This window comes from Panthera tigris, chromosome A1 (genome assembly GCF_018350195.1).
Source record: "Panthera tigris isolate Pti1 chromosome A1, P.tigris_Pti1_mat1.1, whole genome shotgun sequence".
Classification (NCBI taxonomy): domain Eukaryota; kingdom Metazoa; phylum Chordata; class Mammalia; order Carnivora; family Felidae; genus Panthera; species Panthera tigris.
Genome location: NC_056660.1, coordinates 21,732,954 through 21,748,978, shown reverse-complemented (window position 1 = coordinate 21,748,978; position 16,025 = coordinate 21,732,954). Strand labels below are relative to the sequence as shown.

Sequence of the window (16,025 nt, the reverse complement as noted above, 5' to 3'; positions counted from 1 at the left end):
GGCGATAAGCGCGCGGATCCTCAGAGGTGTGGACCCAGTAGGGTGTCCAACCAATGGGCTCCTGGCCGAGTAGGGGGAGCTTTCGGTGAACGGCTCCTCCCTTTTAGGATTAGCGTTAGGAAGGCCTGGACGAAAGAGATTGGGCGGTCCTCCTTCCCCGCCTGAGGCGAGGCGGGACAGTTGTTGCAGAGGTGAGGTCTAGTAAATGGTGAAGTACTTCCTGGCTTGGGAGCATCTGGGGTCGTGGGATTTGGTGGCGTGGAGTCGGCGAAGAGCCCGACCCGCGGGGAAACCCAGCCTCGCCAACGGAGCGGGCCCAGCGCAGCCTTCAGGTCTGGCGGGCGGAATAAAGCAGTGGAGCCAGTGGAGCCGAGGCACGGCCTTGGGTGGCCCCCTGACAGCTCCTTTGGCCTGAGACCTGGGAACGCGGCGGAACCCTCGGCCGAGTGGACCCCAGCCCTTGCAACCTCCTTTTTTCTTTTACCCACCTGCAGTCCCAGGCTGTAGGAGGGACCGCGGGCATTTTGAGTTCTCAACCCCCATTTCAGTTTCTGTCTCCGAGTGCACACCTTAATGTGAGGTGACTCCTAAGCAGCTGGGAACCAGAGGCTGTAAAAGGGACTGCAGAAAAATGGACTGCAGTATAAAATCCAGAAGCAGAATATGAAGGTTTAACCACTGACCCATTTCACAGGTAAGACTTACACGAGCCCTAAATAAGTAGAAATCATTTGTCCAAGATCACGTAATTGAGATCGGATCCTAAAGGCACCTGACTCTCATCAACCACAACCCAATAAGTAATTACCCATTAAGTAAAATAAGGAACAGTGGCTAATGAACTGTGCTCCTCATTATGTGGAAACCTGCAGTGAGTTCTGTATGAGGCCAAGAGGTAACTTCCAAAAGGTAGAGTGGAATAATCAAACAAACAAACAAACAAACAAAAAAAAACAGGCTCTGAAATCATCCTGCCCGGTTCCTTATTTTTTGTCGCTGTCACCGTGTGACACACTTTAGCATCCTCTTCAAAAACGTGCATGCTGGTTTTCTCTCCTGATTGTTATGCAGATTATTAAGTCAAGTATGTAGAAGTGTGCCTGACACATGGTTTATACTCAATAAACTTTATTACTGTCATCGTAATTAAGAAATGAGAAATAGAGAAGAAATGGTCACAGTTTCATAAACAGCCTGTTTTTCAAAACCAAGGCAACCATAAGTTGAAGCGAAATAGAGTGATTTAACTTTTCTTCTTTATGTTCTATATTTTGCAAATTTTCTTCACTAAACAGGCTTTACTGTTCAGTAATTTTTAAAATTTCACAAGGTATGAACAACAGCGGTGAGAGCTTTTCTTTAAAAAACTATTAGTCTGCTTGTGTACTGTAGGTGGAAATAGGAGTTGGTAGAACCTTTTTAGAGAGGAGTTTGGCCGTGTGCTCCAAAAGCCTGTAAAACGGACTTTTAATACTTAAGTTTTACATTAAGTACACTATTAACATTCTCCTTTTGCAAAATTAGAACCTTACAGATAGCACAATCCCTGAGTTTCCCTTCACTACCCCATACTAAACACTTTGGTGCAGAACCTTCAAGTCTTTTTTTATACTTAATATTCTCTATACGTTCATGTATGCATTTGTAGTTTTTCAAAAATGGTGATAGTGGCATACTCTATCATTTTGTAGCTTTATTCATTTGACAGTGTTTTTGAAGTCTATACACGTTATTTATAGCTTATAATTTATGCCTCATTTTTTATGCATGCTGGGTAGTGTTTTAGTGTATGGCTGAATTGTTCTGTTAATGTAAAATATTTATTTTTGTCTCTTACTGGTTTTTTTATATTAAGTCATATCTTGTTTGATAGGTACTATATAGCACATTTTATTTGCCATTCTCTTTTTGATGGACATTGGTTGTTCCCAGTTTTTCACCTTATAGACAATGCTGCAGGGAAATCCTGGTATGTATTATCTTGTGTACATGTGCTATTTCTCAAGGATATATACCTAAAAGTGGGATTGCTTCGTTTTAAGTTATGAACATTTTTAATTTTAATTGGTCTTGACAAATTTTTCTTCAAAATACCTCTACTAATTTACACATCCCAAAAAAGGTTTTGAAAGTTCAATTTTCCTACAGTCTAGACCAACACGATGGGGTACCTGGGTGGCTCAGTCGGTTGAGTGTCTGACTTCTGCTAAGGTCATGATCTCAGGGTTCGTGGGTTCGAGGCCCTCATCAGGCTCTGTGCTGATGACAGCTCAGAACCTGGAGCCTGCTTCTGATTCTGTTCTTTCTCTCTGCCCCTTCCCTGGTCATACTCTGTCCATCTCTTTTTCTCACTCTCTCTCAAAAATAAACATTAAAAAAAATTTTTTTTAGAACAACACGAGATACTGTCTTCTTTTTGTCCATGTGATGGGTGAAATTAATAGTCATTTTTTAAAAAAAGTTTTCATTTTCTGATTACTAAGTAAGGTTGCAGTATCTATTCATGTTTATTAACCTATAATTTATGTAAATTTCTATAATTTATTTTAAAAATTACCCATTTTTCTGTTGAGTCATCTTTTTCTTAATGGTTTAAAGAGTTTTTTATGTGTCCTAGATACCATGTATCCTATACAATTTTTAAAAATTTCTTCGGTGTCAGAGCACCTGAGTGGCTCAGTCGGCCAAGCTTCCGACTTTGGCTCAGGTCATGATCTCACGGTTCATGAGCTTGAGCCCTGCGTCAGGCTCTGTGCTGACCAGCTCAGGGCCTGGAGCCTGCTTTGGATTCTGTCTCCCTCTCTCTCTGCCACTTGCCTTCTCACACTCTCTCTCTCTCTCTCTCTCTCAAAAATAAATAACATTAAAAAAATAAATAAAATTTTCTTCAATGTTTCTGGCTCTGTACCCTTTTTGTTACTATTGTTAAAATAGATTACAAGTCTTTTCTCTCAGCTCTTTCCTTGTCTTTTAACTTTATTTTGTTTTTGTTTATTCTACAGGTAGGTCTTGTTTTCCTTTAAAATCTTTAGGTGTTTTTTTATCTTATGCATTTGTCACAGACATCAGTACAATAGTGAATAAGAGCAGTGGTGGCAAGTGTCCTCATCCTTGTGCCTAACTTTAATAAAAATGCTTCTAAGGTTTCATCATTAAGTATGATGTTCCTTGCTAGGTTTTAGTAGAGAGTATTTATCGGCCTAAAGAAGTTCTCTTTTATTTGTAGTTTGCTAAGAGTCCCCCATCTCCCAGCCTCCAGAATAGTTGCTGACTTTCATTGAATTGTTTTGTTTTCTGCATCTCAGATGTTGGTTTTTCCATTCATATGATAATGTAGGAATTTACATTGATAAACTTTCCAATGTTAAACTTTTTAGGTATTCCTAGGATAAATTTTATTTTGGTAATATACTTTACTGGGTATATTTTTACTTAACTATATTTGCTTCTATACCTCTAAGTGCTTTTGACCTTGAATTTCTTACATGCCAAGGTTATACTAATGTTAAAAAAAAAAAAAGTTAAGTGGCTTCCCATATATTTCCTGCCCTGGAACAGTTTGTATATGATAGAAATTATTCATTCCTTGAAAGTTTTGTAGAATACATCTATAAAACTTAACAGACCTGGTATAATGGGGATGAGGTGGAAATACGTGGTGTGTAGCTCTGGTAAGATCTTTCACTGTTGTTTTAGCTTTTTTATACTTTTGCCTCTAACTGGGATTTCTGCTTCTTGAGCCTATTTGGTATTAAGTCAGTAATTTCAGTTAGATACACATGTGAATTGTTCTGTCAGTGTAAAATATTTCTCTTTGTCTCTTCTATTGGTTTTCATATTAAATTCTATTTTGTTTGATACTAATATTTCTTAAATTTGCTGGTATATCTTTTTTCACATAGTGTTATTTCAAGCTTTTGATGACATTTTGTGTAATTTAAGTGGGTCTCTTATTTTAAAATATCATAACTAGGCTTTGCTTGCAATCCAGTTTGAGAGTCCTTTAGTAAGTAAGATTAACACAGTCACCTTTTTTGTGATTAACAATTTGGCCTTTTTCTTGTCCTCTTATTTACCGTACTTCTCTTTGTATCTTTTATATCTTATTTTTCCATTTCTATTTAAAAAAATTTTTTTTAATGTTTATTTTTGAGAGAGCGCGTGTGAGTGGGGGAGGAGGAGAGAGAGGGAGACACAGAATCTGAAGCAGGCTCCAGGCTCTGAGCTATTTGCACAGAGCCAGATGTGGGACTCGAACCCACAAACTGGGAGATCATGACCCGAGCTGAAGTCAGACACTTAACCAACTGAGCCACCCAGGTGCCCCTCCATTTCTTTTTTTTTTTTTTTTTTTTTTTTTTTTTTTTAATGTTTGTCTATTTTTGAGAGAGGGAGAGCCAGGAAGGGGCAGAGAGAGAAGGAGACACAGAATCTGAAACAGGCTCCAGGCTCTGAGCTGTCAGCACAGAGACCAACGTGGGGCTCAAACCCATGAATCATGAGATCATGACCTGAGCTGAAGTTGGATGCTCAACCAACTGAGCCACCCAGGCGCCCCTCCCATTTCCATTTTCTAATTGAGGTTGGCCCCAAGTTTTCTATGTTCTACATGTTTTTTAAAATATATTATTACCTCTAGGGGTGCCTGGGTGGCTCAGTCAGTTGAGCGTCCAACTTAGACTCAGGTCATGATCTTGCAGTTTGTGAGTTCGAGCCCCGCATTGGGCTCTGTGCTGCCAGCTCAGAGCCTGAAGCCTGCTTCAAATTCTGTGTCTCCCTCTCTGTCTGCCCCTGCCCTGCTTACACACACACACACACACACACACACACACACACTCACACACGCGCGCACACTCTCAAAAGTAAATAAACATTAAAAAATGTTTTTATTTAAATTCTTTGACCCATCTTGAATTTATTTAAAAAAAATAAATATATATTACCTTTATATTTTCAGCATAGTTCTTAAATTTATATTTTCCTAACAAGATCCAAATTTAATTAGTATTAATATTCTCCCTATGAAGAAGAACTTGACATGCTTCTACTTTACTTTCTCTACTTTTGCAGTGATCCCTCCCACCCCCCTTCTATAAAAGAATACAACTTCCTATGGCTATTTCTATCATTTTTGTTTCACTTATTATTAAAACCCATTTTTAATCTGTCTTTAGCATTAATGTGTTTTAGTCATTTGCTAATTATTGCTTCTTAGACCTCAGTGTAGGTTAGTTTTTTTAATCAACTATGGTACTTCTTTATTTCTTTCAGAGAGTCTCTATTTGGCTTTTTTAATGTCTATAAAAGTCTCTTTTTTTAACCTTCTCTGTTGAAGTATAGCTTGGGTGAAATGGCATTCTGGGCTCAGACTTATTTTGCCTTAACTTACTGCCTCTGACATTTCTGGTAAGAAGTCTGATTACCAGTATGATATGTGTTTCTTTTAGATAATCTAGATTTTCTGGAAGCTTCTAAGACTTTGTCTTTATTCTTGATATTTCAAAGTTTATCCACAGTTTGTCTAGTAGTGTGTATTTTATCCTGCTTGGTACCCACTGGACCCTTAGTGAGCTTATATGTTTTCCACTTTTGAGAAATTCTTGGTCATTATTGCCTTTTCTTCATTCTCTCTGTTTTATTCCTCTTATTTCCTCTGCGTTCTGAGTGAATTACTCAACTCAGTCTTCCAGCTTACTACTGGCTCTTCATCTGAGTTTATGCTGTTATTCAATTATCTATTGAGTTTATTCAACAACTATTTTTATATCCAAGATACCTAATTGGTTATTTTTCAAAATTGTGTTATTTCATGGATGAGATTTCCTTCTTTAGCTCTTTGAGGACGTTAAATGCAATAACATTTAATTTTTTTAACATTTTTTAAAAAGTTGTTTTGTGTTTGTTTTTTGTTTTTTTTTTTTTTAATTTTTTTTTTTTCAACGTTTTTTATTTATTTTTTTTGGGACAGAGAGAGACAGAGCATGAACGGGGGAGGGGCAGAGAGAGAGGGAGACACAGAATCGGAAACAGGCTCCAGGCTCCGAGCCATCAGGCCAGAGCCTGACGCGGGGCTCGAACTCACGGACCGCGAGATCGTGACCTGGCTGAAGTCGGACGCTTAACTGACTGCGCCACCCAGGCGCCCCTTGTGTTTATTTTTGAGAGAGAAAGAGTGTGAGCAGGGGAAGGGCAGTGAGAGAGGGAGACACAGAATCCGAAGCAGGCTCCAGGCTCTAGGCTCTGAGCTGTCAGCACAGAGCCAGATGCAGGGCTTTAACTCAAGAACTATGAGATCATGACCTGAGCTGAAGTCAGACGCTCAACTGACTTACTGAGCCTCCCAGGTGCCCCTTTAATGTTTATTTTTGAGAAAAAGAGACAGACAGAGACAGAGACAGAGACAGAGACACCAAGACAGAATCTGAAGCAGGCTCCAAGCTCTTAGCTGTTTGCACAGAACCCGAAGTGGGGTTCAAACTCCCAAGCCATGAGATCATGATGCTTAACAAACTGAGTCACCCAGGTGCCTTAATAGCATTTGTTTTAAAATTATTTTCAGGATGCTCTGTTTTCCTCTTGACGATAAGCCCATCTTTCGGTGGGCTGGTTAAGTCTCTTTTTGATGGTGTAGCTTTCCTTGGGTATTTGATGACTCTGAGTTGTGCATTCATCTTCTCTGAGAGGATTTGCTGTGTTACGATGGTGGTTGGCATTATCTCTTCAGCTTCCCATCTGTTTCTTTTCCCTAGGGAGGTCTCACAGACTTGGTCCATAGAAAATTCCCTCTTTGTCTTTAGCATGACTATCTTTTTTAATTTTAAAAAATCTGACATTTGGGTTTGGTGTGGGAGTGGGAACAGAATTTATCATATGTTGATTAATATCTTGAGACTGAGAATTATTGATCGCTTTTTGACCTATTAGTTCCATCTCTAAGTGTATTCCTTGAGGAAATAATCAGAGATATGCATAAAGTATATTCCAGCATTTATCATTTTGAAAAAATGGAAATAATCTAAATCCCCAATATAGAGGTTTATTTACAGTACTAATTAATAATTTATTAAAATTTAATTACTAAAAGTTTTGAGTGTACTATAATATGTGGTTTATTGACCAAAGTACATTATACAGCCACTTAAAAGTCATATTATAGAAAAATATTAACGAGGGGGAAAAGTGCAAGATATGTTACCAGTAGAAGGTTATTAAGAAATTGTATACACTAAAATCCAAAATTTATTTTTAAAGTATATATACTGAAAGAATAATAATAATTGCTAGTGTTTATTGAGTCCTTTGTATGTGCCAGGCACCATTCTAAGTAACTCTTATCCTCACAACATGCCTTTGAGGTAATTAGCGCTGTTATCCCCATTTTAAAAGTTTTTATAAAGTATTTATTAAAAATTTAAAGAGTTAAAAAAGTAAATGGGGCACCTGGGTGGCTCAGTTGGTTAAGTGTCCGACTTTGGCTCCAGTCACAATCTCATGGTTTATGAGTTCAAGCCCTGTGTCGGGCTCTGTGCTGACAGCTCAGAGCCTGGAGCCTGCTTCTGATTCTCCTGTCTCCTGTCTCCTGTCTCTGCCCCTCCCATGCTTATGCTCTGTCTCTCTGTCTCTCAATAATAAATAAACATTAAAAAAAAAGTTAAAAGTTAAGTAAAAAAATGGGGATAGTTTATGTTAACTGACAGTATTTTAAATATGGGTGATACTTAATTTCTCTGTAATTTCATAATTTTGATATTTTACACATATTTCCAGTTAATATGTATTCTTGTTTCTATAATAGTTTATGCTATTTTAAAAGATACAGGCATTGTTATAAGTCTTTTTTTTCTTATATATATTTTATTCTTTACAAATATATACCAATCTTTGTTGTTTTCTTTACAGAATGTTTCATGCATCCATGGACCAAAAGATGGAGTTGGTTTTTGTTTTTAAAAAAGATATTGTCAATGATCTGATATGACTATAAATACTTGCTTGATGAAATTGCATGGACTTGTCATCAGGTTGGACTAGCGGTCATTTTTCAAAGTTTCTTCAACCACAGTTACATTTGAAAATTCAAGTATCCAAGAACATTGGGCTTAGAATGCCATAATGATGTGTTTTCTCTGAGAACTACAAATTTCATAGATACCACAGTTGGATTCCAGTTATATTCTCCTATCAAAGTGATTTCAGTCCAGTGATAAAGTTAATTTTGAAGACTTTTGTTTATAAACAACACCAAAAGATGGGAGAAAAAAATGGTACGTTTGGAAAACCATTGTTAAACGTTATGTTTAAAAGTATGTAGACTACTTAATTTAGCCAAATTGTGGAATTTTCAAGGTTTTTCACTGCAAGTGACGGTTCTACATTTGAAGGAATTTAGGACTTATTCTCATGTAGCCAACATTTTGATAGTCGATAATTAATTGTGTATCTGTAAAGCTAAGTCAGTTCTTTAATGTACTTTTGTAAAATTATTCTTTACTTTTTAGAACACTTTTAGATTTACTTTTTAAAGAAAAATTGAGAGGATAGTACAGAAAGTTCCCATATCTTCTATATCCACTTTTACTGATGATTAACATCTTATTTTTGTCTGGTACATTTGTTACAATTAATGAACCATTATTATTAACTGAGGTCCATAGTTTATTCATATTTCCTTAGTTCTTACTTGATGTCTTTTTCTGTTCCAGTATCCCACATTGTATTTACTTGTCATATCTCCATAGGGCCCTCTTAGATATAACAGTTGCTCAGACTTGTTTTTTATTTTGTAGTATTTTGTATCTAAGTATTTTGTAGGATACCCCTCTATTGGAATTATTGTTTTATTTATTTTTCTCATGATTAGACTGGGGTTACGAGTTTTGGGAAGAAGACCATAGTGGTAAAGTGCCATTTTTACCACATTATGCCAAGAGTACATGATATCAACATCCTTTCTCTCTCATTGATACTGAGCTTGATCACCTGGCTGACATAGTGTTATGTCAGACATAGTGTTATGTTTCTCCACTGTAAATTACTTTTTTCTCTCCCTTTGCTTCCCTGCTGTACTTTTGATAGGAAATCCCCATATATAGTTCATATTCAAGGAATGGGGATTATGCTCCCCATCTTTGAGAATGGAATATCTACATTAATTATTTGGAATTCTTCTCCAAGGGAGATTTAGCTCCTTTCTCCCATTTATGTATTTATTCAGTCATTTATTTATATCAGTATAGAGTCACAGGTACTTCTGCATTCAGTCTATTGTGATATGTTGCTTTGGTTGAAATGTATAAAGAAAATGAAGCTTCACACAGACAAAAAGTTGAAAAAAGGAAGAGTATTAATAGCCTTTCAGCTAATTGTGGACTTTTTTTTGGATACAACTATAAAACTCAACAAGTAGTTACTCCTTCCAGGTCAGTTGTAGTGTGAAATTTGAACACATATCTGTGAGTTTTTTAACACTCTGTTACAGAAAATCTATTGCACATTGAATAGGTGTTTTATGATTTTATAATATGCATTGGCCACTTGGAAAATATTGGTTCAATGAATCATGCAGATTTTCCAGATATTGACACATTTCATCATACAATATTAAAAAAATCACATTTGTTAATATTGCTACCCATTTCCTTGAAAAGTGATTAATTATTGAGAAGCTATCAGGCTTACCAGGGCACATGTAAAGTTTACAAATTTCCAATTTTAACTTGGTAGTGTGAATTTTATCATTAGCAACAAATGCTGTCAATATTGAACTTCAGCTGGTAGGCTCACTTTTTTTTTTTTTTTTTTTTTCAAGAAAATGTGTGTTAAACACCCAAGTCTAAAAATACTATAATTTTTATTAGTACTTTTAAGTAAAAATAGTTTTCCATGAAAAAAATTAGCTGGTTTGGCCTGTAATTCAAACAGTCTCACTAGTGCTTTTGCTTGAGACAGCCATTGTACTGTGGTAACCATTTATATTGCTTTATTAAGGATATTCTTAAGTGAAATTGATGGTGAAAAATATACTGGTACTATACTAGAAAATTTGCTGGTAGCTTGGTGCCATCCCCTTGATTCATGCTAAGACATACTGACTTTTACTCACCAATGCTTTTGTACCATCAGTTAAAGTCATTCTAGAAAAAAAAAGAGAGCAAATAATGTCTTTTTTTTATTCATTAAATTTTTAACATCTATTCATTTTTGATAGAGACAGAGTGGGAGCAGGGGAGGGGCAGAGAGAGAGGGAGACACAGAATCCAAAGCAGGCTCTGGGCTCTGAGCTGTCAACACAGAGCCTAACATGGGGCTTGAACCCACAGACCATGAGATCATGACCTGAGCTGAAGGCAGATGCTCAACTGGCTGGGCCACGCAGGTGCCCCAACTCCTTAAATCCTTTAAAACTCCATTGAAAAGCATTGTAGAATATATAAGTAAATATTCTATATCAATAAATAGATACAATAAGATTAACTGTAAGATTCAATGGAATAATGCCAACGTTATAAAAATTCATATACATATTCAACACAACTTGAAAATAAAGCTCCATGGGTGCTCGGGTGGCTCAGTCAGTTAAGTGTCATCTCTTGGTTTCGGCTCAGGTCATGATCTCAGGGTTCATGAGGTCCAGCCCCGCTTCAAGCTCATGCCGATGGCACGAAGCATGCTTGGGATTCTCTCTCTCCCTCTCTCTCTCTCTCTCTGCCCCTCCCATGCTTGCACCCTTCTTTCTCTCAAAACAAATAAACTTAAAAAAAAAAAAGGAAAGAAAAGAAAACGCCAGTATGGGGAACTCTAAACTGACTCTAAAATTTAAGCCATGAAGTGTCTGAAAAAGAATGGGTAAGTGTATGCACTTCATCTACAAGATACTTAAAAATCTCTAAATTAAAAAGTGTACTTGCAGAGGTGCCTGGGTAGCTCAGTCGGTTAAGCGGCCAACCAAGAGCAAATAATGTCTTAGTATTACTATTAAAATAATTTGACCTAGCATATTCTCTGAAAGGATTTGGGGACCCCAAGGGCTCATAGATCACACTTTGCTAATCACGGACTCAGAGACATCATAGAGATCCTCTAGACCAATGCCCTGAAGCACCTCCAGGGATATATATATATATATATATATATATATATATGTGTGTGTGTGTGTGTGTGTGTGTGTGTGTGTGTGTGTGTGTGTGTGTGTGTGTAGGGATGGATATATATATATGTATGTGTGTGTGTATGTATATATATATATATATATATATATATATATATATATATATCCTATTATCAGTGTACTTCGTTAGTACTCCAAAAACAGGTGTCTAGCAAATAACTCATCTAGCTGTGATTCTTGAGTATTGCCTTTTTACATAGACAGTGTATGTCAAGGGAGATTGAGAGACACAATATAATGTAAGTATATAATTTGTCTTTCTTCTTTCCAAAGCAACTATACTTCCCACTTAGTGATTATGTCCCTGCAATAGTCATATGTAGCTAAGGGAGCAAGTTAGGACAACAGTAGAATAATGAGATGGTATTCTTCATTTCTACAGGCAAGTAGCAATATTAGTATACTGATTTGATTTTCAATTCAAGGATTTATTTCTCGTAAGTGTTTTCTAGTGCAATATACTGAAATATTTACAGTATTAGATTATAATCTCAAACATACATACAGTACAAAGAAAAGGAGCAAGAAACCAAAATTATTTACATTGTGGTAAACATCTAGATGGCATACAGTTGAAATGAAATGACTCAATTATTTCTCCATGTGATATTCATTTAGCCTCTTCAAAAAAGTTATTAACTGGATCTGTTAATCTCATTTTTCAGATAAATCAGTTACCTTTTTTTTTCTTAATATTACTGTGGTTAAAAATTCCCATACTGAGAAGACAAAAATGATCAAGAGGGAAGACATGAGGAATAAGAACCATTTAAATGAGAATTAAAACTAGCCATATGAAATAATGATACCATAAAGAACAATATCAAAAACCCAGAATAAATAAATATGAATTTCTAAATTACTTTCGTTTATTATACAAGCAGACAGTTTCAGTATTTTCTGATTGGCTTTATTTTCTTAAATTCTATTTCCAGTGTCCATTAATCCGTTCTAAAACTAATAATTTACCCTGTTCACTTTTCAGATAATTTGTTTTAAGTATTTCCTATCAGAATAACTTGGTATCCTGAATTGACATTTTGAACACAGTTTTAAATGATAGTCACTGGAAAACAAATTCAGATGAATCCTAATTGTGGTCTTTTCAACATCACTAAGCAGTGATGCTGCTGGCTTTCTCAGGCCAGGTGAGAGTTGTAGATGATTCCAGAAGATTATAATGCTACTAGAAGCTATTTCTAAGTATCTTTCAAAATCCTTTCCGTCTAGATGTCCACCTCAGATAAAGATAAATCCCTAGTGTGGAGTATTAACTCATTCATGAAAAGAAACATAGTAACAACCAATTAAGTGCTTTCATGAATAGTTTTGTCTAAAAGCAGTGATTTTTGTTGGTGATCTCTCAGTGAAAAAATGATTTTAAGGATTCTGGGAAGGTCCTTCACAAGATACTTTTCCCTCTTAGCTAAATGATATCTAAAGTTCCACAAGTGGAGATTAATTTCTTGTGCTTATGTCCCCTGTTAAATTACAGTAATTTCTCGATAAAGGCCACATGCTTATCTGCACATCAACTCCGTGAGCTAGATGCTATCACTATTCCCATTTTATAGATGTGGTCACACAGCTTAATGGCTGCTAGTACTGGGATTCAAACACAAATGCATCTGAACTCCAAAGCCCAGATTGTTAATCACCACTTCTGTTCTTCCACTGACTCCTGATATGCTATTCTCCTGGGTTTTCCTTCCACCTGCTTGCTCCTTCTTGATCTCCCTGATTCTTTTTTCTTATACTTATGCCTTATATATAGAAAATCCTCTTCTCTGGGCGCCTGGGTGGCTCAGTCAGTTAAGCGTCTGACTTCAGCTCAGGTCATGATCTCACGGTTTGTGGGTTTGAGCCCCATGTCAGGCTCTGTCCTGACAACTCAGAGCCTGCAGCCTGCTTCGGATTCTGTGTCTCCCTCTCTCTCTGCCCCTCCCCCACTCATGTTCTGTCTCTCTGTCTCTCTCAAATATAAGTAAACATTAAAAAAAAAAACCACTCCTCATTGTATACATTGTCCTTAATTACATCTACTCAAGCATTTGTGTACCATTTACTCCAGAATTTGTATAACTGGACCAGATCTTACTCTGGAGCCTGTATACCCAGTGTACTTGCCCTACTTAAATTTCTCACTTGTCTTCTGTCTTTATTCCCTATCTCAATGAATACTATTACTGTGCATATGGTTGCCCAAGTCAAAAACTTAGAAATCACTCTTGACTCTTCCCTCTTTTCCCTGCCACCTGAGTGACCTTTTAAGAAACTAATCACATATAAGATGCTTAAACCTTTTGAGTGGCTCCCATAGGCTTTTGTATAAAACTCAAGTGAAAGGCTCTCCATGGCATGGCTTCTCCTGCCTCTAATACCTCTTTCTTCATCCTTTGTGTCCTCTCACATTGCATTTGTTTAAAATCTTGTCTCAGCTGTCCTATGGGGAGTTAAAAGTAGGCTTGGTCTTGGAGGCATCAGGCCAAAGTGTCAACAGGGAAACAACACCCCTTCTGAGACTGCGATGGTGGCAGCATCCCTAATTAGCCAGAGATCCCCTTTGGGTAAGGTGACTTTGCCAGGGAGATTTGGGACTATGAGGCCTAAGCCTTTATGACTCTTCTCACCCCACTGCTGAACCTAGAGATGTAGGTTTAATTTTTATTAAGGAAAATATATTTTTTGTAAGCTTACTAGGCTCTCTGCTTATTAATCCTCCTAATGGCTTCTCAAGTGACCTTTCTAAAGTGCAATAATCATGTCTCTCTGTTCTTTAAGGCCCTGTTAATTTTGAACATTTCATATGTTTTTACATTTAACATTTTAACAAATAAATTTTAACATTTTAGGTATTTTTGTTACTTTTAAACGTGGTGTGGGTGTGAGATTTGGCTTTTGCCAGTTTAATTGTATTTCTCATATTTCTGTGTTCAGCTTTCAAAGAATTATTTCCTCTAGGAAATTTTTTTTTTTATATAAACTCTACCCCCAACATGCAGCTTGAACTCACAACCCCATGATCAAGAGTTGCATGCTCTACCAACTGAGCCAGCCAGGCACCTCTCTCTAAGAATTTATGACTAAGGTGTTCATTTGCTGGGCATATGAAATATTGGTTCATCTATATAGCTATCTATAAAAAGTATAAACATTATTTTGGCTTCATATAATTATTTAAAAATTATAAAAGACATTTAAAAACGTTATTGTTAGACATTTAGTTACTTCACCAATTCTTGAGATGTTTCATTCTAAAACCATTTCCATACTCAGTGGAGGTTATATCCCTGAAACTTTTAAAATGCTTATACATACATCTACCACCAGCCTAGAATGAAGCCATTCCTTCTGTTTTCCAGGGACACCAGAAATAGTACCATTAAAGTTTTCAACATATTTTTATGTTAGCAGAAATGAGTAAGATATTTAGGTCATATTCTTTGCTATTCTTTATAAAGAAACAGTGATAAAAATCTTTTTCCTCAAGGAAAAAAATAGACCAATTAAATCTTGACGTTATTTAGAAACCACGTGGATTCTCTATAACATATGCCTTGGGGAAATTACAGTCTATTTTTATTGAGCTCTTAAGCTATTCACTTTTATTATAGGTGATGCAAAAACTTTCTGGATGGAGCTGGAAGATGATGGAAAAGTGGACTCCATCTTTGAACAAGTGCAAAATGTGTTACAATCACTGAAACAAAAGATTAAAGATGGGTCTGCCACAAATAAAGGTATGAAGCACAAAAAACTTTTAATACATTTAATGTTAAATGTTACCCACTGGCAGTATAATACAGTGCTGTTTCCACTATGTTTCTTTTGTTATCTAAGAGCCTATCAGTTCTGTTTGCTTTGTGTGTGTTTGTACTCTGCTTCGACAAAAACATGCTTTTGCCATATGCCATAGACATTTTGTAAAAGTGGGTGAAAATGATTACTTTGAATGTTAGCTACTGAGTTTATCTCTTTTTCTGTCAGGCTCCCTTGTTTTCCCCAGATTTTATCTTTGCTTTCTCTTTATATCTCTTTTTGAGGGGTGATGGGTATTGCAAAAGTAATATCTGCTCATTGTACAACGTTTAGTACCAATAGAAAAATATAACAAAAATTATCCACCACCCCATTACTCAGAGACACCTAATGTTTTTTAAGAATGCGAAAGTACATGTAACGATATTTTGCCTGCTTTAATCAGAACTTGCCTTCTATTTCAGCAGTCAGTTCTGTCAGCCAAGTTTGTATTTTTTCTGTTTCTTTGTTTTCAACCCTGGTTGGTTGTAGAACAGAAGACTTTTAGGTAGAAATTTACTTCTTTCCTTCAGGACATAAGATATTCAAGCAAATTTTCATTTGGACTCTTCTTAATACTTTGTGGATGTTTTTATGACATTAATCTTTTGTTTGCTTGTCCAAACAGTAGCACTGTTTTTCATTTTAATGTTCCTTCTCATTCCTTCATGAGTCAGATATATCTAGTTTTGAATCCAGTTCTAACAACTCCTAGCTGAATGACCTGGAATAAATAGTTTAACTCCTAAGCTTCAATTTCTGTTTCTAATGCAGGTAATCATAAGAATCTCTCAGAGGAGTTAATGAAGATTAAGATAAAGTACATAAATTATTTAGCACAGTAGCTGGCACAATGAAAATGATGCTGCTGCTGCTGGTTTTCATGCATTTTTCCTTTCCTTAACAGAATACATCCAAGCAATGATTCTAGTGAATGAAGCAACCATAAGTAACAATTCAACATTGATAAAGGGTATGTGCATTAATAATCCCAATTTTGAGTATTCTGTTATTTTCTTGACTTGATGCAGGCTTAATTGAGTTCAGATTATGTGAGATT

General features: G+C 36.3%; 1 protein-coding gene across 5 annotated transcripts in view; it reads left to right on the top strand.

Annotated features, from left to right (window-relative positions):
- The first annotated feature begins 9 nt into the window (after positions 1-9).
- Positions 10-16,025, top strand: part of SETDB2 (SET domain bifurcated histone lysine methyltransferase 2) — an 89,255-nt gene continuing 73,239 nt past the window's right edge. Inside the window, exons 1-6 of one of the 5 annotated variants that reach the window (XM_042966488.1) lie at positions 10-191; positions 549-694; positions 1,874-1,969; positions 7,900-8,264; positions 14,782-14,907; positions 15,873-15,938. In XM_042966488.1, coding sequence (XP_042822422.1) covers positions 8,249-8,264; positions 14,782-14,907; positions 15,873-15,938 — 208 coding nt within the window. In that variant the 5' untranslated portion in view covers positions 10-191; positions 549-694; positions 1,874-1,969; positions 7,900-8,248. Of the gene's footprint in view, positions 695-1,873; positions 1,970-7,899; positions 8,265-14,781; positions 14,908-15,872; positions 15,939-16,025 lie in introns of all 5 variants that reach the window. The other 4 variants (XM_042966599.1, XM_007097714.3, XM_042966783.1 and 1 more) reach the window with 4 other exon arrangements.